At 36.9% G+C, this 22,053-nt stretch overlaps 1 protein-coding gene across 3 annotated transcripts in view; it reads right to left on the bottom strand.

Annotated features, from left to right (window-relative positions):
* Positions 1-17,320, bottom strand: part of TRAPPC8 (trafficking protein particle complex subunit 8) — a 129,861-nt gene extending 112,541 nt beyond the window's left edge. For 2 of the 3 annotated variants that reach the window (XM_051970286.1, XM_051970287.1), the window contains exon 1: positions 17,071-17,317. In XM_051970286.1, the coding sequence (XP_051826246.1) occupies positions 17,071-17,227 (157 nt within the window). In that variant the 5' untranslated portion in view covers positions 17,228-17,317. Of the gene's footprint in view, positions 1-17,070 lie in introns of all 3 variants that reach the window. The other variant, XM_051970288.1, reaches the window with a different exon arrangement.
* Positions 17,321-22,053: the final 4,733 nt, after the last annotated feature.

The following is a 22,053-nucleotide window of genomic DNA, read 5'->3' as shown; positions in this document are numbered from 1 at the left end:
CAGTAGACTTAGAAAGCTAGAGATCAGGAAAAGCTTCAGAGACAAAAGTTACATATGAAATAAGTCTTTTAAGCAAGTCAAGGATTATGAAATGCAAATATGAGGGTATACTTCAGTGGCAAAAGAAACAGACAGCTTGTACAAATAACAAAAAAGGTAGAAAATGGAATATCAAATTCAGAAAACAACTAGTAATAGAATCTGCCTGGAAGAGTATACACCAATGGAGATGTCAAGGTCATCTCATCAATGACATCATTTTCAGATGAGTCCTAGAAGTCTGAGGTCAAATACCTAGGAAGACGTAGAGCCAGAATTAAAATCTAAGTCCCCTGAAACAAAATTCAGAACCCTGTATGTCAAGTTGCTCTGTCATAATAGTCTAGATGAAATGTGGGGTCATGGTAATAAATGTGAGAAATGGGAGTTATTATACCAGGTAAAATCTACATAGCTTGGAATAAAAGATACCAAAGAGGTAAGAATTATTTCCTGGTGTGTGACATTTAACAGACCTTTAATTTTACTAGCATAAAGAAACGCCTGATGAGGAATTTAATTAAAAAAAAAATTACATTTACATAGCCCATTAAAGTTTGAAATTCACTTAATATTTATTATCTCATTTGAACCATAAAATTTCTTTTAAGCTAGAAGTTATCTTGATTTTCAGGCAACATTTAAGCAAAGCAGTTACTATATGCCATGTACTGGGGAAGTAAAGAAAAACAAAAGACAGTTCCTGTTCTGGAGGGGTTTACAATTTAATGAGAGAGAAAACAAGTAAATAAGTATAAATAAGTTAGTTAACAGATAAATTAGAAAGAGGCAACAGAGAGAAAGCATTAGCATTAAGAGGGATCAGAAAAGGTTTCCTATAGAAGGCTGAGATTGTACTTGGCTGGAAGTTAGAAAAGTCAGAAGCAGAGAGAATTCCAGACATGATGAAAATCCCCAGTGGGGAGACAGATTACAGAATACAGTATGCAGTGAAGGATATGTATAAAAAGACTAGAAAGTCAGGAGGGGTCAAGTAACAAAGGGCTTTGAAATTATATATCTGAAGGCTACCGAGAACCACAGGAATTTGTTAAAAGGAGAGGAAAAAATCATGTGTGACATGGTTGGTCCTGGACTTCAGAAAAATCAATTTAACAGCTGGGTGAAGGATGGACTGAAATGAGGAAAGGCTTAAGGCAGACTGAACAACCACCAGGCAGTGGACTACGTGAAAGAGTGGCAATATCAAGAGTGAAGAAAGAATATTTGAGTGATGTTAAGAGAGTGAAAATCAACAGGCCTTGGCAACAGATTGAATATGAGGAGCCGAGGATGGCAACTATGTTGTGAGCCTGGATGCTGGGAGGATGGTAGTAACATCAACAAGTTAAGAAGAGAGGGTTTAGGGGGGAAAGATAATGAGTTAAGTTTGAGATGTCTATGGGACACCCAGGTCAACATGCCTAATAGAGAGGAAGATGCAAATCAAGGTTAAAAATGGATAAGTAGATTTGCAAATCACCACCTGCAAAGAAATCATAAGTAAATGCATGAAAGCTGATGAGATCACCAAGTGAAATCAAAAGAAAAGGGGCCAGGACAGATTCTTGTGGACCCCCATTGCAGCTAGCATAACCTGGATTAAGATTAAGCTCCAGCAAAAGAGACTAAAAAGGTCAGGAGATGGAACTAATTGACAATAATATCAAGAAAGCTGAGAATTTTTTTAAAAAAACTATTTGCTATTTAGGATTTGGCAATTAAAAGGTCACTATTGAGAGAATAGGTTCAGCTAAAAAGGTAAATTTGGAAGCCAAACTATAAGTGTTCCTGAGTGAAAGAGGAGGGAGGAGGAAGAAGCACTTATTACAGTCCTCTCAACGAATTTAGTCACAGAGACAGATTTATAAGGGCAGCTAGGTGGCACAGTGCATAGAGTATTGGGCCTGCAGTCAAGGAAGCTTTGGGTGCAATTCCAGTTTCAGACACTAGTTATGTGACCCTGGGCAAGTCAGACAACTATTTAATCATTTGTTTTAGTTTTCTCACATAAAATGGGCTAGAGAGGGCAGCTAGGTGGCATGAGTGGATAGAGCACCAGCCCTTAAGTCAGGAGGACCTGAGTTCAAATTTGACCTCAAACACTTAACCACTTCCTAGCTGTGTGACCCTGGGCAAGTCACTTAACCCCAATTGTCTCAGCAAAAATAGATAAATAGAGATAAATAAGTAAATATGTGAATGAGTGAATAAATGAATGAAGAAAATGAGCTAGAGAAATAAATAGCACACCATTTCAATATCTTTGCCAAAAAAAACTCCAAAAGGAGTCACAAAGAACTGAAATGGGTCACTAAGAATCAGACATGACTGAAAATGACTGAATAAAAACAAACAGGTTTATGGTTACTGGTGATAAATGGATCAAATAAAGGTTTTTTGGAAATGGGGGGTGTTGATAAGCAGTGGAGAAGTAGGCTTGTAGTTAGGGAGAGACTTAATATTATTAATGAAAAGAGTGGGGATAATAAAGGAGGCAATATGCTAAAAAGCGGGTAGATAGAACAGATTCACTTGTGTGCTACGAAGTTTATCCTGAGAGGGAGAAGAGCCACCTTTTCAAGTGAAACATGAGTGAGGGAGATAATGGCAGAGAGCATGTTAGATGAGGTGGTAGGAGAAAAGGTAAATCTCAACGAATGGCCTCAATTCTTACAGTGAAATAAGAGACAAAGTTCTCAAAGCAAAGAAGATGGAGCAGAGAAGAGGAATGGGAAATTTGAGGTAGGATGAAAACAGCTGAAAAACAGCTATAAGTCCATTAGAGATTTACCTTTGTATCCAGTTGAGATCATTAACAAGTTTGTAATGGACCTAATGAATAGTTTCATAATTTTCTCTAGCTTTATTCAGCAGCATAAGAGCAAAAGCAGAGATGGTAGGAATAATCCAAGGCTGAAGGCAGAGCAAAAGGCAGAACAAAATCAATGTTGGAAAAAGGGATAAAGGACTTGAGAGAAGAGGATGATGTAGAGTTGAACTGGTTGGCCAAAAGGTCAATACAAAAAACAGAGAAAAGTATAGCTTATGCAGATATGAGAGTATAAAAAGAACTGAGAGGTTGAAGAATTGGAGGTCATAGAGGACAAAGAACAAATTTGTAGGAGCAAAGAAGGTGTGACAGGACAACAGATTATGATAAGATAATGAAATTGTAAAGCTCATAAATACAGAAGTGGGGCATCTGCAGGTGATATATCAAAGGTATGATCAGCTCTGTGATAATCTGTATGATCATCTGCTAAGACTGAGGTGAAGGAATAAATCATGGGAATGTCTAAATCAAGAAACTGACATCCTATATAAGGGAATATCATTATGTATATCAACGACTCAATATGATGATAGGAGTTGGAGAAGAGAAAAAGACTTACTTTGAGGGCAGGAGTTAAGGGAAAGAGAAAGACTGTAAGCCAGGCACTGAATTTAATAAGGGGGGAGGAGAGGGGGGAGGGGAAGAACCATCAGAATTTTAACTGGTAGTAGATATAGAATGAACAGACTTTAAAAGAATAAGAGGTTATTGCGTAATCATGGTAGAAAAGAGTTTGAAACTGTTGAGTAAAGAGTACCCAATTCCCCTACCCAGACCAGTAGGTCAAGGAGAAAGAGTAAAAACAACTCATATTGCAAAGGATGGTTGTGTTATCAGGAAGGTGCCAAATGTCAGTGGAAGTCAAAAGATGGAAGGAATGGAAAAGGAAAGACTGACGATGGAAAGCAGGTTTGTTACCTATGAAGTGAGAATTCCAATGAGCAAAGTAGAAGGGGTGAGTAGCATCAAAATAGGAAATGGCTGAGAAGGACATTGCAAAGTAGTACTGGATTGATAAGGATGGGAATAAAGGATGAAGTAGCAGGGGATAAAGAAATGTGGTTTGAAAGCGAGAGGAAAAGGAACATCTGTGTATGATGTTTTGATGTTTGTGTCCAGAATCACTGGGATAAGTGTGGTTTATAATACTTGAAGTATCTATTAATCATTTAGGAATTAGTTCCGTTAAGTTATCAGAACTATTAGGGAACTGGCCTCAGGGTAGCATCCTCTCAGGGCATTGGGCAGTTCAAGGACAGGACCAATAGAGAAAATGGAACAGCATTTTTCACCTCCTCCAGACAGGATGACCAGTGGAAAAAAGCACAATAGAATGACGTTTTTCCCCTAGTCAGGCAAAACAACCTAGCCTGAGCCAAGAAATATATAGATGGAAAAGAATGATAATTCTCTCATTACTCTGCAGGCAGGAAAAGAATTGACATGAAGTCAGGGGAGGATATCAGTACAAGATAGAAGTCACTGTAATGGAATGCCATGTCTCCCTCCCTTCCCTGCAGTCAGAAAACTGAAGCTAAGAAACATTTAATAACTTGATCACTTTAATGCCCTAGCATTAAAAATCTGAGGGGTTTCAAACTCCAATCCTTTTACTCCAAGTCCAATGCTTTCCCCACTATGCCTTGCTTCCTAGGCAACATGAGAATAACATGCAGACTAAGATCCAGAAAGGCAGATCATAGAATGAACGCACATTTTTTTCATTCCAAATCCAGTATTCTAGCATAGCCTTTAAAAGAAGAAGGGAGTTATGAAGCATAAGACTCACATAATCCCAGAATTTAGTAGCTATATGGTCTTAGACAGCAATTAACATTTTGGGGGCTCAGTTTCATCATCTGTAAAATGAAAAAGTCTTAGTTCACTCCAAGATCTTTTTTGTCCCTAAAGTTCTGAGTCACACATTAAAAGATTGATAAGGGGAAGCAATGAAGGTCTAATACAAGTAGATACTTAATTGAAAGTGAGCAGGGGGAAGTCACCCTGAGGCTGTTTTGCTTTTTAAAATCAGAAAATAGAATGAGTACACAAACACAAAAAATTGAACAAAAACCTGCAAATGTTTTTTGACCAAAGTCACATACTCCTCAAGTTTGGGGAGTCAATTTCAATGTTACTCAAGTACTATATAACTTTCTCAGGAGGTAGCTCTTCTGAGCCAAACAGACTCCCCAAGGATAGTTCAGTACAGCAATTTTGTGAAATAAAAATTGTCACTGGAAAGTCTTTTTTTTTTCCTCTCATCACTAAACCCTTAGTCATAAGATAAAGTCTCTCTCAATCACTAAGTGTATGTGGAACATGATCTTAATGAAAACTGGACCTATCTCCAGATCTATTCTTAGAAATCAACCAAATTTTTCTATTAAAAATAAAGAATCTTCACCTATCCATTACTGTAGACCTTCCTCTGTACCAAAACATCATAAAAGCATCCTCATCCACTTGTAAATTCTAAAGATAAACTCTAGAAACTTGGTAAAATTTGTTCTACACTGTCTTTACAGCAAGAATTAAAGCTAGTCAAAAGATTTCTCATAATTTCTTTTTCATTCTATTTTTATTCTATCTGCCTCCCAACTTCACAAGCTAATGTGTAGTAATTTTGTTATACAAATATTAGACACAACATGAAGAAATCCAGGAGCCTCATTCTTCACAAGAAGAGATCTCTTTTTGCAAGGAAAAAAGTTGGATAAAGCAGATCTCTGCTCCTTTACTACATTTACCACATTCTCCAGAATCAATCCAGTGCTTTTACCATAACTATCCTTCAGTTTCTTCTTTATCTTAGTAAGTGAAATCTAAATAACAAAATTCCTGAATGAATTTAGGATACTATTTTGTTTTTTAGAGCTCAAATTTTTAGCCCTTAATACTCTAGTCCAATTTCATTATTTTACAGATGAGGAAATAAGACCCTAAAAGCTAGTCATCTGTACATAGTTATACAACTAGTTTAATAGGTTTGACTCTTATTGCAGCTATCTTTCTACTAAGCCACTCTTCTCATTAAGTGGCACAAATATTGGCATATTTCAGAACTGAAAGCAGAATCTCAATAATTTCAAACATGTCTTCCTCACATTACAGAACCCAGAAAATGAGTTAACTTGTTATAGTTTAGGCTACTTTTTAAAAAGTTACTTCTCAGAGTAAGGAAGGTGTTTTCAGGGTATTTTGTCTAAACTGCTTGTACATAGCTCAAGTCTTTTAAAAAACGATTTTTGATATGTCTTCAGATTTCTTTTCAAGTATTCATTCTGATACCTTCTAGTGGTGTGACTGTAGATAAGCCACGTCAACTTTTTTAAATTAAATTTTATTTTTTGTTATGTTATATTTTAAGTTCCCTCCCTTACCACCCCATCCTGGAAAAGGTCACCATTTGACACAGATATGTATGTATGTAGAAGTATGCTATGCATGTCTATTCTTTGTCTGGAGATGGATAGCATCTTCCTTCTTAGGTCTTTTGTAGTTGATAATATAATTGTTCACAATTATTCTTCAAATCGTGTTGCTGTTACTATATACAAAAGTCTTGGTTCTGCTCATTTCACTTTTTAATACTTCATACAAGTCTTTCCATGTTTTTTTTCTAAAACCAATCTGCTCTTCATTTCTTGCAGCATAGTTGTATTCCATCATAATCACATACCATAATTTGTTTAGCCATTCTCCAATTGACAGGCATCCCTCAATTTCCAGTTCTTTGCCACTACAAAGAGAGCCTTCTATAAACATTTTAGAGTATATGAGTTCTTTTCCTTGTTCCTTGGTTATCTTTGGAAAACAGATATAATAGCTATATGGCTGGGCCAAAGGACAGATACATACATATACATATAATTCTATATATGTCGCTCTCCAAAATGGCTGGTTCAGTTTATAGTTCCACCAACAGTGTCCCAATTTTTCCATAAACCCTCCAACATTTATCATTCCCTATCATTTTAGTCAATGTGATAGGTGTGAGATATCAGTTATCATAATTTGTATTTCTCTAATCAATAATGATTTAAAGCATTTTTTCATATGACTATAACTTTGTTTTCATCATCAAAAAAATTGCTGGTTCATATCCTTTGACCATTTATCAATTGAGGATAAATTTACAAATTTGACAAAGTTCTTTATATATGTGAAATGAGACCTATATCCAAGAAACTGTTTATAAAAAAATTTCCCCCAGCTTTCTGCTTTTCTGATCTTGATTATATTGGTTTTATTTGTATAAAACCTTTTTTAATTTAATGTAATCAAAAGTATCTATTTTCTATTTCTCATTCTTCTCTATCTCTTGTTTATTTATAAATTCCTCTCCTATCAATAAATCTGATAGGTAATATGTTCCATGTTCTTCTCATTTGCTTGTGTTATCTCCCTTAATAGCTAGGTCATATTTCCATTTTGACCTTAGCTTGGTAAATGATATATGATATATAGGTCTATACCTATCATCTACCATACTGCTTTCAAGTTTTCCCAACAATTTTTTTTAAACCAAATAGTGAATTCTTATTCCAAAAGCTTAAATTATGCTCTCTTCTTAAAGTATGTAATTTCCCCCTCACACTTTCACTCCCCATTTTTCTGAATACATGCTGTAAAAAAGAAGGTTCATTCCTTGAGAGATGGAACTTTTTCATTTTTGTATCCCTAGCAGAGACTCTTGTAACATAGCATGTGCTTAATAAATGTTCAGGAAATTGAATTAAATGGGGGTGGGGGGGAGGAGGAAGGGAAGAAAATAAAGAAAAAACATACATTAAAAAAAAAAAAAAAAGCCAAAAACACCTTGTTATGCCATTGTGATATAATGGGAAAAGCATTGACTCTAGAATCAAAGGACATGGGTTTAAATACCATCTCTGATATTTTATCACTCGTAGACCCTTGAACAAATTACTTAACCACCTTTGTAAAATGAGAAATTCGACTAGCAGTATTCTAAGGTTCCTTCCAGTTCTACATCTATGATCTTATGATAAATACATAGAAGTAGTAAAAAGTGCATGAAAAACATGAGCAAAATTAATCTTAGGAAGTGTTCATGTCAGATCTGATACCTCAACTGGATCCTAAAAGAAAGTAAGTGATTTCAAAAGGCATAATGGAAGCTAAGAAGAAAAAAGTCCATACCAGGCATTAAGGAGAGTATGCACAAAGTTGGTTGAAAGTCAGAGAATATGCAAATCATTTAAAACACTAGTAAGTCACGCATTGTAAGTTTGTTACATTTCTTAATCACATTAAGATATGGATGAAATTTTGTTTAGGGTGGATTTAAGGGATGAGAGAAAAGCAGACAGAATAATTCCATATGCTAGAAAGATGGTTAAACTTAGAGTCAACCGACTTAGTTCACATTCAAATAGTACAGTTTGCCTTGGCAATATATGTTGACAGAAAGAAGAAAAAGTTAAAAAAAAAAAAAAAAAAGCCTCCAAAGTTTTAATTTTAGATGACTGACAAGTCATTATCTTCAACAGAAAAAGATTTTAGGGAAAGGATACATGTATAGGATAGGAGGGGGAAAATGATGTTATCAGGTTTGGGAATGCTTAGTTTTAAATGATGCAGAAGGTCCCTTCCAATTTGACTTTTAAGTTGTCGTTATATCACTCACTTGAAACATTAAGTAGTCATATCATTGCTATTTCCAGCATCATGTCCTAAAAATTATCCACTTTTTTCCAACTTAGAGATAGGGACCGCACTTTTAATTTCATTAGTATAGGAAACTCCCTTTACCAATTGGGGGGGGGGGGTAGGGGGAAGGTAATTTCTCTAAAAGTTATTGCCTTAAATACTTGCCTAGAGCACTAAGAAGTCAAATGACTTGCCCATGGTCATATGACCATTATGTCAGAGGCAGGACCTGAATCCCAAATCTACATTGTTCAAAACTGGTTCTCTTCGTACTATGTCACTCTTCTCAAGTTACAACAAGTGAAATGAAGCTTTTAAAACTACTTTTAGTAGGCTATTTTGTTTGCAGTGCTTATTATCATTCTCTACATGAATATTTTGTTAATATTGTAAATAAAAATAATAGATGAAGATTTACTAAGTGCTTTCCTCACAGTAGCATGAGTTATATCCTTTAGTGATTAAATGTCCTCATTTTACTGCTTAGGAACTGAGACTCAAATCATTTAAAAATGAGTTTCCCAAGGTGATAGTACAAGAAGTCAAACTCAGTCCTTCTAATTCTAAGACTAATGAAGAATCATCAAAATTTCATTGATATTCTATAAACACTATTTTTTTTTAAAAAAAAGACAATTGGAGAAAGGGAAAAGTCAGATTTCAGTTTTCTGGAAACAAAGCAAAAAAGGCTGCAACAAAACTAAAATGAAAATATCTCAAATACAATGTCAGGAAAGCAAAACATTAAGCTTTTATTATCTAAAGGGCATTTTAGTCTTGGTCAAACTATAAAGTACTGTGTCCATATTTCAGGAATACTATTAATTAACTGCACAGTAGTATTTAAAGGAGTTAGGACTTGTCCTGTAAAGCCCCAGAGAGAACTAGAAGCAATGGGTAAAAGCTATAATGAGAAAATTAGATTTGTAGGAAGGAAAAACTTTCTTAAAAAAAAAAAAAAAAAAAACAACTAACAATTAAGAGTGTCCCTTCTCAATCTCCTTTGCAAGATTTTAATCTAAATTATTCCAGCTAATAGTTGGTATCTCCAAGGATCTGTTCTGGGCTCTCTTCTCTCAATATACTATTTTATTTGATAATCTCAGCAGTTCACATGGATTGCTTTAGTTATCTCTTTATTGATGATTCTTAAATCTACTTTATCTAGTTACTCTTCTCTAAATTCCTGGACTCCCTTCTCCTATTTAAGCCCCTTATACTAGATGCCCCATAGACATCTTAAACTTAATGTGAGCAAAAGTGAACCCCTTATCTTTTCCCCAAAATCCTCCCCTCTTCTTAACTTCCTTATTACTGTCAAGTCTATTATCACCTTCCAGTTACCAAATCCACAATCTGTTGCCAAGACCAGTTGATTTTACCTTTGTAACATTGCACAAAAAAACCCCTCTTCTCCCACCCTGATTCAGGTCTTCACCTCACATCTTTACTGGAATAGTCTGCTAATTGGTCTCCCTGCTTTCAAGTCTTTCTCCATTTCAATCTATCCTCCATTCTGCTGCCAAAGATCTTCTTAAAGTGTAGATCCAATAATGGCATTCCCTCCCTCCCCACATTCAATAAGTTTCAGTGGCTCCCTATCATCTCCAAGATCAGATATAAAATTCTGTTTGGAGTTAAAAACTCTTCATAATCTGCCCCCTCCTTTCCAGTCCTTTTTTATGTTATACTTTATTATGAACTCTTCAATCCAGCAATACTGGTCTTGCTGATATTCCTATCAAAACACTTCATCTCCTAACTCCAAGCATTTTAGTGGCTATCATCCCAATGCTTGGAATGTTCTCTCCTTCTTATGTTTGCCCCTTCCTTTTCTTCAAATTCCAGCTTTTAAAAACCCCTCTATTATTTTCTATCTATACTGTCAATAGCTTCTCTGCACAGAGATGTTTGCACGAGTGTGTATGTGTTTGTACACATACAGAGGTTGAGCTTTGAAGGAAGCTAGGAATTCTATAAGGCAAAGATGAAGAAGTGATTATCTTATGTGAAGGTACAGGTACAAGTAATAGAATTTTGTGTACAAAGAATATTACAGAGAGGAAAATTTGACTTGAATATAGTGAACAAAGGCAAGCAATACATAAGCAGCCTAGAGTTAAACTGTGAAGGGCTTTAAAATACATACAATTCTGTATAAGATCTCGAACAGGAGAGAGACATAGTCAGATATGTGCTTTGAGTACACATATTTTCGAGCTAAGTGAAGATTATACTGGAAAAGCGAAAAACAGGGGAGGCAGGGAGATCAATTAAGAGACTAAGTTATTTATGCAAGAGGTAAAGAGGGCTTGAACCAGGATAATGTCTATGTAAATAGAGAGAAGGGGATGAATACAAGAGATACTGTGGAAAAAGAATCAACAAGAATGGGCAACTGATTATATATGGTCTAGAGAGAAAAGGAAAAGTCAAGGATGACTCATGCCAAGGTTACAAACATGAGTAAGTGCCAGCACAATGGTGCCAAAAAGAGAAATAGAAAATTAGGAAGACAGCAAGTCATCTATCATTTATCAAGCACCTAATATCTGCCAGTCACCATGCTAAACAGAGATATAAAGGCAAAGAATAATCCACCCTAATGGGAGAGAAATCATATGAAGAGTCGTGTAAAAACAAAATAGACAGAAGATGAATTGGAGATAATCTCAGAGAGAAGGCACTTAAATTAAGGCAGACTAAGAAAGGTTTTTTGCAGAAAGCAGAACTTGAATTGAGACTTGGAAGGAAGCCAGGGAAGCAAGGAGATAAAAAATGAAGAGGTAAGAGATCTCTAGGCATGAGAGATAGCCAGTGAAAATGCTCAGAGCTGTTATACACATGATGAATATGCTATACACAGAATAGCAAGAAGGTCAATGTTAATGAATCATAGAATCCATAGAAGGCAGTAAGGTATGAGCTTTCCAGTAAACTGGAAGGGTATGATAGAGGTCAACTTTTAAAAAGGCTTTTAATACTAAACAAAGAATTTTCTATTTGATTCTGGAGCAAACAGGAGTCACTGGAATTTGTTAAATAGGAAGTGCCATAGATCTGCTTTAAACAGTTTTAGATATGAGGTGATAAAATGCCTACACTAGAAAGGTAGCAGGGTCTTTTTAAGAATTGGGAAGGGAGTGTATATGAAAGATACCACAAAGCTAGAAATGAAGGTAGAAAGGACAGAACTGGACAAGTGACTGGATATGATGAGGTAAGAGAAGAGCTTAAAATCATACAGGTTTCTAATGTGAGTGAATGAAAGAAAGGAAAGAGATTAGGGCTGGCCATTAGATTGAGAGTCATCTGCACACAGATGATAGCTGAGAAGTTGAGATAGTTAAGAAGAGGTGTGTTTGGTTTTTGAGGGGAGATGAGTTGTTTCAGGCACTGATTTTCAGATGCCTTTTGAATTGCTACTTGGAGATGTCCAATAGGCAGTGGGGATGCAAAAGTAGAGTTCTGAAGAGAAAGTAGAGCTGAATACACAGAATACATACTGGCAGAAAGATGCTGATTGAATTCATGGGAGCTGATGAGATCACAAAGAAAGTGTGTTTAAAGAAAGAAAGAGGACTGAGCCCTGGTTTAAGGCTCAGGGAATATGCTTTAGGGATATACCTGAAAATAGAGAGTGGGGCAGAAATGATGATCCAGCAACAGTGCCTAAGAAGAAACAAGACAAATAGAAGAACCAAGAGAAAACAGTATAAAGATTCCAAGGATGATTAGACAGAAATATCTAGAAGGAAAAGATGGTTAACTGTGGCAAATGCGGCAGAGTTCAAGAAGGATAAAGATTGAGGGGGGGAAAAAAAAAAAAAAAGGACATCTGATATGTCAATTAAAGGATAACTAATAACCTTAGAGAGGGCAGTTTCAGTGATGGTGAGGCCAGACTGCAACTGTAAGGGCAAAGGCTTGAGAAATGAAAAGTCAAAAGAAAAAAAAAGGAAAGAAGGAAGGAAGGAGAGAGGGAAGAAGGAAAGAAGGAGGCAGGAAACACTGAGTCTTTTCAATCAAGTGGGAAAATAAAAGATGAACTGCAATGAATAGAATATAAATTATTAAAGAAGTAGAGAGCACTACAGAGAAGCAATTTTTTCAAAGAACATGACTGTGAGAAGAGAACAGCAGTAGTTAAATTGATGTAGATGACTGGAGGAAAGGATTTTTTTTCCTGCCTTTTTTTTTTTAAAAAAAGGATTGGGAAGATCTAAACATGTTGGTAGGGAGAAGAAAAAAATCCATTGGCAAAGAAGAAATTGAAATTGAAGCTGTCTGACAAAGAAGAGTTGATTGCTGGTTCAAAGTTCTAAAGTCAATAAGAAGAATCAGAACAAGGGACTCAGATAGTGAGATTAGCCTAATGAAAAAATGATGATACTTCACCTTCAGCAAAAAGGAATTATTACACTAAAAAGTTTTGGATAATGAAGAGTTCCTATTAAATGGCTTCAATCTTCTTAGTGAAACAGAAGGCTAAGTCATTTACTATGAGGGAAAAGGATAAGGATACAGCAGGACATTTAAAAAAAGCAGAGAAGGTAGTGTTATAAAAAATGATTACACTGGAAAAAGAGAGAAAATAGGAAAATGTGACTGAAAGCAAACAGAATATCTCATCACAAAAACAGAATTAAAAGTTTAAAATTCCATTATAATAAATTCTACTAGTTTAGCCAAATAACTTTCCAGGTAAAATCACATTTAAAATATAATTTACAAAGCAAAAAATTGTGTGTGAGAAAAGAAAGATAGGAGAAAAGGAAGGAGAGGGAGAGGGAGAAGGAGAGGGAGAGGGAGAGAGAGAGGGAGAGGGAGAGGGAGAAGGACAGGGACAGGGACAGGGAGAGGGAGAGAGAAAAAACTTATTTTTCAGCACAACAAAAGAATACAGCCTGACATTTAAGGCCCTCGACAATCTGGCTCTGTGCCTTTCTTACATTAATCTTCTTCAAATACTCTAAATGAAATGAGGGGCAGAAAGGAATGAAGGATAATTCCAGGGCTGCAAATTTAAGTAATTAGAAGGATGGGAAATAATGAAATTTACAAGAGGGGTGGATTGGGAGCAGTGCATAAATGAGAGAAAAGAGCACTGGCTACTGGAAGAGAGGAGAAGTTCATAATAGGCTTTCTGGATGAGAAGGTATATTCCCTTTATAGAAAGGATTCAGAGGCTTAAAGGTGAAGCATATTTAAGACAACAGGTATTGGGAGACAGAGATAAAAGATAAAGTTTGAATAACTAATTGTCAAGTTTGAGCCAGATTATCATCTGTCTTACCAATTAATTATATGTATATCCCAAGGTTGAATCATGAGCTTCTCAATGATCTCAAAAGCTTCCAAGGATGGAATTATCACATGAATACAAATGGAGAGGGTGAGAAGAAGGGGAAGAATATCCATATCCAGTCTTAAAGTCTTTCCTAAATCCACTCTCATGTACCAGTTCTTTATTGGATACTTTGAAATGAATATCCTATGTATTTCTTGACCTCATCATGTCATTTAGCTTTCCCTTCAAATTTATCCTTCTTCTAAATTTTCTCACTTCTGTTTAAAGACACCATCATTCTAATCACTCAAGTTCCCAAATGGAGATTCATTCTCAACTCTTCATTCTCCCTCACCTCTAATATCCAATCAGTTGTCAAATCTTAATATTCCTAGTGATTTTTCTAAAGCGCAGATCTAATTATGTCGTTCCCTTACTCAATAAATTCTAGCAGTTCCCAGTTACTTCTATAGTCAATAAACAAACACACTATAACAGCTGGGTGATTTGGATTACAGAGCTTGACAGAGTCAGGAAGATCAATCAGTTCTGCCTTAGATACCTATTATTCTGTGTGAACCTAGCAAGTACTTATCCTCTCAGTTCTACTTTCTTCTTCTTAGAAAGGAGGATAATAGCATTTACCTCCCAGAACTGTTGTGATGATCAAATGAGATAAAATATGTAAGGTTATCTGCAACCTTTAAAGAGTATATAAATACATTATGTTGTCTTCTTCAAAGACATGTTAAACTCCTTGAGGGCAAAGAGAGATTGATTTTTAGTTTATATCTCAGAATGGTGCCTAGCAGACACTTAAATAAATCAAGCAACAAGCATTTATTAGTAGTGTACCTCTTTTATCCCCCTAGTAGAATCTAAGTTCCTAGAGAGGACTCTTTTTGCCTTTGCATCCACAGTACCTGACACAAAGTAAGTGCTAAATAAATATTCAACAAGGAACAGAGGAAGAAAGAATGGAAGGATGAATAGATGGATGGATAGATTTTACTTTAAAAACTTAATATGTATTGAGATTTTGATATAAAAAATACACTAAAAATGTTATAGGATTCTGCCATGAAATTTTCCTGAATTGAAACTGTTACAGACTTTGGTTTCATAAACTTAAAGGTAACATGGAATAGCAAATAAAGAACCAGGCTTTAAATCAGTTTAAGTCTCACCTCAGAACTGTATGGGGTTGGAGAAAATAAGCAAATCACTTAATCTCTGAGTAGCCCCCCCAGGCAATATTCCCAGATTATAAATGGCAAGAGTGGCCAATCTCCATGCAGAGTTCAATCCACCCAAGATCAGGTGGAATTTATGCCAATTAAATCAGAATTCTGGACTCTTCACTCCACCCCAAAAAGGCAAGTATTATAAACAGTTGAAGTTCAATTGTTCTGTAATGAAACAGCTTTAAATCTAGCAGAAGTGGGAAAAGTCCCACATTTACCAAATGTTTCCACTTCCCCTTCTTAGAACTTATGTGTTAAAATGATCAATATTTGATGGGTTAATTTCGGATTTTTTCCTGTAGAACAATTTAAGAAAAGATGAAATAGGCAAATTTAAAGTAGGGAAAGTGAACTGTTGAAGGATTGTTGTTTTTCAATGGCAGAACAGTAATGTTTCCAAGAGATCAACTAACTCAGCTCTCCTCCTTTTCCCCCCTTTTAGCATATCATTCTAACACATTTTACCATAGAATACTACATGCATCTGCAGCACGCATGTTGTTACCAGATTATTGTTATGTTGAATTTCTGGTAACCAAATCAAAGGGCACAGCTAACATCTGACCACTCTTTGGAGCCAAGAGAAATATGTTGTTTACAAAATGTGTCTAATACTATTCACTGTAATAATATTTCACATGTACCTTGTTGGTCTGTTGCAGGATGCTGGTTACATTATACCTGGAGTTGTGATCTGTAACTTCTATCCTTTAGGATTTTTTGTAACTATAATCTTGAAATTCAGTTCTTTTGCTCCTCCCAATAAAGTACCTAAAACTGGAGAAGAGATGCAGTCTCTTCAGTAAAAGAAGAGACAGCTAGTTGTCTAGCTAAGCTGGACAACTAATTGTCAAGACTATATTAGAAAGGGAATTCTTAAGTACTCCTTGGACTAGCTGGCCTCTGAGGTCTCTTCTAATAAGATGACTAACTTTCCATAATAGTTTAGTGAAGTCTTTTACCTGCCTGAGAAGAAAAGGATGAACTAGATGCTCTTTAAAGCCCATACAATTCTATTTTTCTACATTTCCCAATGAGTCAATGCATTATCAACATCAATCCATGGCTGTTTTAATACAACTGTTCTCAAAGTGTAATCCCTCCCCAGGTCCTTTCAGAGGGTTCACAAGGTCAAAATGATTTTCATAATAATACTAGGACTAATTTCGAATATAACAAATATCAACAGAATTCATATAAACAAAAGCTCTTGGGGAGGAAGGGTCCACAATAATTTAAGTGCTTAAAGAGGTACTAGGACCAAAAAAGTTTAAGAATTGCTAACAACCCAATAACTGATTGCTTATTCATTACGAGAAAGCAATTCAGTCCTGACAAGAAAGGCTTATTGTAGAATTCATCACTCATGATGGAATTCTGATAATAGCCAGGTGAAAGTTTAAAAGATAAAGAATGCAAAACAGATGTAGAACAGCAGACACAAAAGAGGTGGACTCAAAGAGATTTATAACAAAAGGACAGAAAGAACCACATATATCTCATGTAAGTTTGCTTCAATAGGAATCTCAAGAAGACAAACACTTTCTTTACCGAGACCCTCTAAGTAACTACCACAGTTTAGAGACAAATAATATAGCTTCATAAGTCATCCTCTTACACCAATTCCTATCCCGCCCCCAAATTCGCCTAGCAACTTCCTCTTCGCCTCCAGGTGCTATGGTGGCTTTCCAGCCTTCCTCCGCGTCCCGCACAGCAGGCCACCCGCAATGGGGAGCGATGACAACCCAAAAACTCTTCTCCTAAGCTCATGCTTTTCCTATGGCCGGAGAGTTGACATTTCACTGCGCAGCGACGCAGACCGGTCGAGAGTACAGGTGAGGATGCTGAGGTAGTCGGGGTAATCCAAAGAGCCGGAACAGCTCCATACCTGCCCGACCCCGGGGGCATCGGCCTCGGGACGTAAACATTCCCTCCCCGCCGCTCCCCGGCTCCCCGACCTGCGACCAGCCGCCTCGGAAACGTACCCTCGGAGGTAAGGCGGGAGAAAGGCTTGAGGAGCTCGGCGAAGCTGAGGTGGTTGCGACGGGTGAGCCGCTCGGCCTCTTCACTACACAGAGCTGCCACGCATGGCACAAACGAGTCTGGGATCAGCTCCTGCACCGACTGCACACATTGGGCCATTGCGGCCGCGCCGCCGCCGCTGCGGCTGACAGCGACCCCCGCGACTGCCTCCGCCCGGGCCCAGCCGGGCGGGGCCGCTCACCCGAGCCCGGAAAGGAAGGAGCGCCCTGACCGCCTAGACTGTCGCGACCCCCACGTCGGCGCCGCCGTCCCTCACATCCCCAAGGAGGCAAGCGGGACCCGGAGAATCGCCGCTCAGTCTTCCTTCCCGCGGCTCCTCGGTCACCACCCGACCAGAGCCTCCATGTTGAGGCCGAACCCTGATCGACCGGCAGTACCAGTCCCGGCAACCCCCGCGCTCGTCCCTCACGTGACTGGGTCAAAGACTGAGGAAAGAGAAGTGGGAGGGGTGGACTGGGAGGGGAGCCGGAAGCTGAGTGGGGACGGGGTAGAATTAGAGCCGAACGGGCGGGGCTCTTGTGAAGTGGGGAAGGGAAGAGGGGGAAGAAAGCGGTGTGGGCATGCGCCTAGTGGTAAGGCTGTCACTTTCGGAGTTAGAAAGCTTGGCCCAGCTGGACTCCGAGAGCGTGAGCGCGGATGGTGACTAAGTGTGGGGCGGAGCTTGGGGGGAGGAGCAGCGCGCTCTCCCTAGGGGCCCAGCTGTCTAATGACGCAACGCACAAAGCGTGCGAGCACCCGGGAATTGCTTTCTTCCTCTGCAGCTGTTTCGCAACTGTTTGCTTTCTTTCCCGATTTCGTTTGCCGGGGTGGCTCAGTGGTTTACACTCTTGTCACTTGCAAAGAGTTTGACTCACTTTACTCAACATTGATCCAAACTGTACAGATTTGATTTGGCTTTGGGGCTTTCTTAGGAAGAATTAGAGCAACTTCCATTCGACCACCGGAGAGCAAGAATTTAGGATGTTTTGATAAAATACCGGTGTGAACTGGAACAGGGTGGGTATTTTAGGGAAGTAGTGTTCTCAAGCGGTGAATTCTCAATTTTTCAACAGTTGAAGAAGGTTTTAAGATCCACTGAGTACTTACCCCCAATTCCATTTAAGACTGTGCTAGGGATTTACTTAATGGTGGTCTCACTAATTAGCTCACTTAGTAAGTATTTTGAAAATTGTTAATATTCAGGATACAATCCTAGAAGTGGATATAAATCTCTGGTCTCCAAAGAGCTTTCAATGTATGAAAATTAGTCACTTCTCACATTTCTTCAAAATAGAAATCATAAATGCCTAATTGAGATTCAAGTAGTTAATGAAAATTTTGGGGTGCCTCTCACAGGCTGGTTTGGGGAAACAATAAAACAGCTTTCAGATTATGCTGTTCCTTCCCACCTCGCATGCTCCTCCTGCCAACACAAGTTAAAATTGATAGGGTACTTATTAAACACTTATTAGCTGCCAAGCACTATGCTATGTACAGGGAATAAAAACAAAAAAGGTAATCTCTATTTTCAAAGAGTTTAAGATAAAGGGGTAGATGCATACTTTCTGATCAACCCACTAAAGAATTTAGTTTGTCAAGACTTTGGCCTTGGGAGTTTAGGTAGGCGACTATGATGGAAGTGGATATGAGTAGGAGATGCAGGCTAACCTTTTTCTGGCCATAGCTTCTACTACATCAGAAGATATACAATAAATCTGGCAGATTCCTATGTATGAGTTGGATTAGATAAACTCTTCAATCCTTCCCAGATTGAAGTGCTTGTGATTCTACAATCAACACATTAGGAACTTCCTTTTGGGTCCCTTGATATGATGCTTGTGGCAGTAAAGCCCATGGATTTTCCATTTATTGCCCTTCAGACTTGCTGACCGACCCATATCCTTTTCTATTCACATATTTCTGTATAAATTTTATGCCATTTCTTATGTGAATTTCTTCCAAGGTAATATACTAAAATCTACTCATACCCACCATGCATCTCTTCATTTTCCTTTGCAATTTTGCTTCTTCATAGACAATGATTGTGCAGCTATATAGTATAACTCAAAAAAAGAAGAAACAAATTAGTGTTGTTAGACATTAAATAGGCAACACTACAAATATACCATGAAATGTATAGCACTATCCAAATTCTGTAAAGAAATAAGCCCGGAGGATTGGGCAAAGAGATAAGCAAAGGGAGTATGTGTATATATATATATATATATATATATATATATGTATATGTGAGTGAGTCTATGAGTGGGTGTGAATATATATGTATATATGTGTGTGGGCGGGCGGGATATATATGTGTGTGTATGTATGGGGTTATGTGTATATATACATACACACACATAAACATCCATACTTAACTACAGCCTGTTTAGGAGTGATGAGGGATAATGAAAGGGGAAAAAAATAAAGTTAAAAAAATGCACAGCATCTCTGCTGTGCAAAAGAACAATTTACAAGGAAGCAAAGAAAAGATGAACACTCATAAATAAAATTTCTTCCACTATTATATCTTTTCTTGAATGGGTAATTTATTGTTAGCTCTCTGATGTTCTACTAGATACATGACAATGTTTGTTTTGTTTTCCTTTTCTGTTTTTCTTTTTTCTGTTCTAATTTTTTAAGAAAATAATTTTTTTAAAAAGAAAAAAAAAATTAATGTGGAAAAGAATAAGATTCTTTTGCTTCAGGGAGAAGATTGGGGTCACTAAGAACATCACACAACTTCCCAGAAATAATCCACATCACTTTCTTATTCTCATTCAATACTGAATCCAATTCATCTTCTATTTGTTATGTCTAATATAGATTATTGATAGATCAAATGTGTGGACTATCTAACTGAATACTAGGCACTATTCATCGTTTTGTTTTTTCATGTATACATTGGTCTAATTCTTTGTAAGATTTTAGATCTCATTTGGGATGTTCTTCAGTGTCCCAAGGCTTTATGCACTCAACAGTATGTCATTAACAAACACACTCTACAGAGACTATCTTTTCGATTTTCTATTCTGGACTGAAGCACTGGGATTCACAAAGTACTAAAAGATCCAAAGAAATGTTGGAGGGGGTCTGGAGAAACTGGAACACTAATATATTGTTGTAATTGACCCAACCGTTCTGGAGAGCATTTTGGAACTATGCCTACAGAGCTATCAAACTGCATTCTCTTTGATACATCAGTACTCAAACTGGGTTGGTATCATAAAAAGAACATAATAGAGGAGAAAGGACCATTTGTGCAAAAATGTAGCAGCTCTTTTTGTGAGGACTAAGAATTGGAAATCAAAGGGATGCCCATTAATTGAGGAATAGCTAAACAAGCTGTAATATATGATTGTAATGGAGTACTATTATATTGTAAGAAATGAGAAGCAGGATGATTTCAGAAAAACCTGGAAAGACTTACATGAACTGATGTAAAGTGAACAGAACCAGGAGAACAATGTACACAATAAAAGCAGTATCATTCGATGAAAAACTGTGAATGACAGCTATTTTCAGCAATACAATGATCCTACACATTCCTAAAGGACTAATGATGAAGCATACCATCTACCTCCAGAGAAAGAATATTGTTTAAGTACAGACTGAACCATACTCTTTTTCACTCCCTTTCTTTCATTCTTTTCCTTTTGAATTTCCTTATACAAACTGACTAATATGAAAGTGTCTGTCCATATCCTTTGACTATCAATTGAAGAATGACTTGTAGATAATGATAAATATTGGAGAGAATGTGGGAAAACTGAAACACATGCATTGCTAGTAGAATTGTGAATTGATCCAACCATTCTGGAGAGCACTTTGAAACTATGCCAATATGATTCCAAATTATGTAAACATAATTGCACGGGTCAAGGGGGAAGGGAAGGAAAGGAGAAATAGAATTTAGAACTCAAAATTTTTAAAAATTGTTTTCACATGTTATTGGAGGGGAAATAAGATATATATTTAAAAGTATTACTACATAAAATACATCTAAATCTCTAATAAGACTTATATAACTGATTAATTACCAGATCACTTATCTGAAAAGAAACAAAACCAACTGAGAAACTCTAAAACAAAAAAAAATATGTGATTTGCTTTTTAGGGAAAAAAAAGTATATTTGTTGGTCAAAATCAATAAAAATTTGTGTAGAAAGAATTAATCCAAATAGCATCCATGACAAACATAACAAATTGAGTATTTGGGCAATAAAAACACTCATACATACACAACACACACCACTTAGTGGCATAATACTGTACCACCAATACCTAGAACTAAAAAGGACAAAGGAAACAGGCTCTAACCAAACCAGATTTTTGTACCCAGATGGCCTAAAGCCAAGGTATGTGTGGGAGAAATAGCTTTTCTCCATGCCCAGCACAGTGCATGATGCCTAAGTTTTGAATAAACAGTATCTTTACCTTCTGGACACTGCCAGGAAAAAAAAAATGTCTTGATCTGGTAGGTTTTTCCCCCTCAATTGTACTTTATTTTTCCAAATATACACAAATATAGTTTTTAGCATTAATTTTTTGTAAGATTTTGTGTCTCAAATTTTTCTCCCTCCATCCCTTACCTCCTTCCTCCCCAAAATGCAAGCAATCTGATATAGATTAAATATTGGCAATCCTTTTAAACGTATTTCCATATTGTGTTGGCCAAGAAAATCAGACCAAAGTGGGAAAAACATGAGAAAGAAGAAAAACAAATCCGAAAAACCTGATGCTTCGATCCACATTCAGTCCCCACAGTCCTCTCTCTGGATGTAGATGGCTCTCTTCATTATAAATCTATTGGAATTGGCCTGAATCATTGTTCATTGTTGAAAAGAGCCAAGTCCATCACAGTTAATCATTACATAATCTTCTTGTTGTGTACAATGTTCTCTTGGTTCTTCAAACTTCATTCAGTATCAGTTCATATAAATCCCTCC

Source organism: Antechinus flavipes, chromosome 1 (assembly GCF_016432865.1).
Source record: "Antechinus flavipes isolate AdamAnt ecotype Samford, QLD, Australia chromosome 1, AdamAnt_v2, whole genome shotgun sequence".
NCBI classification, from domain to species: Eukaryota; Metazoa; Chordata; class Mammalia; order Dasyuromorphia; family Dasyuridae; genus Antechinus; species Antechinus flavipes.
This window is presented reverse-complemented; position numbering and strand designations above follow the sequence as displayed.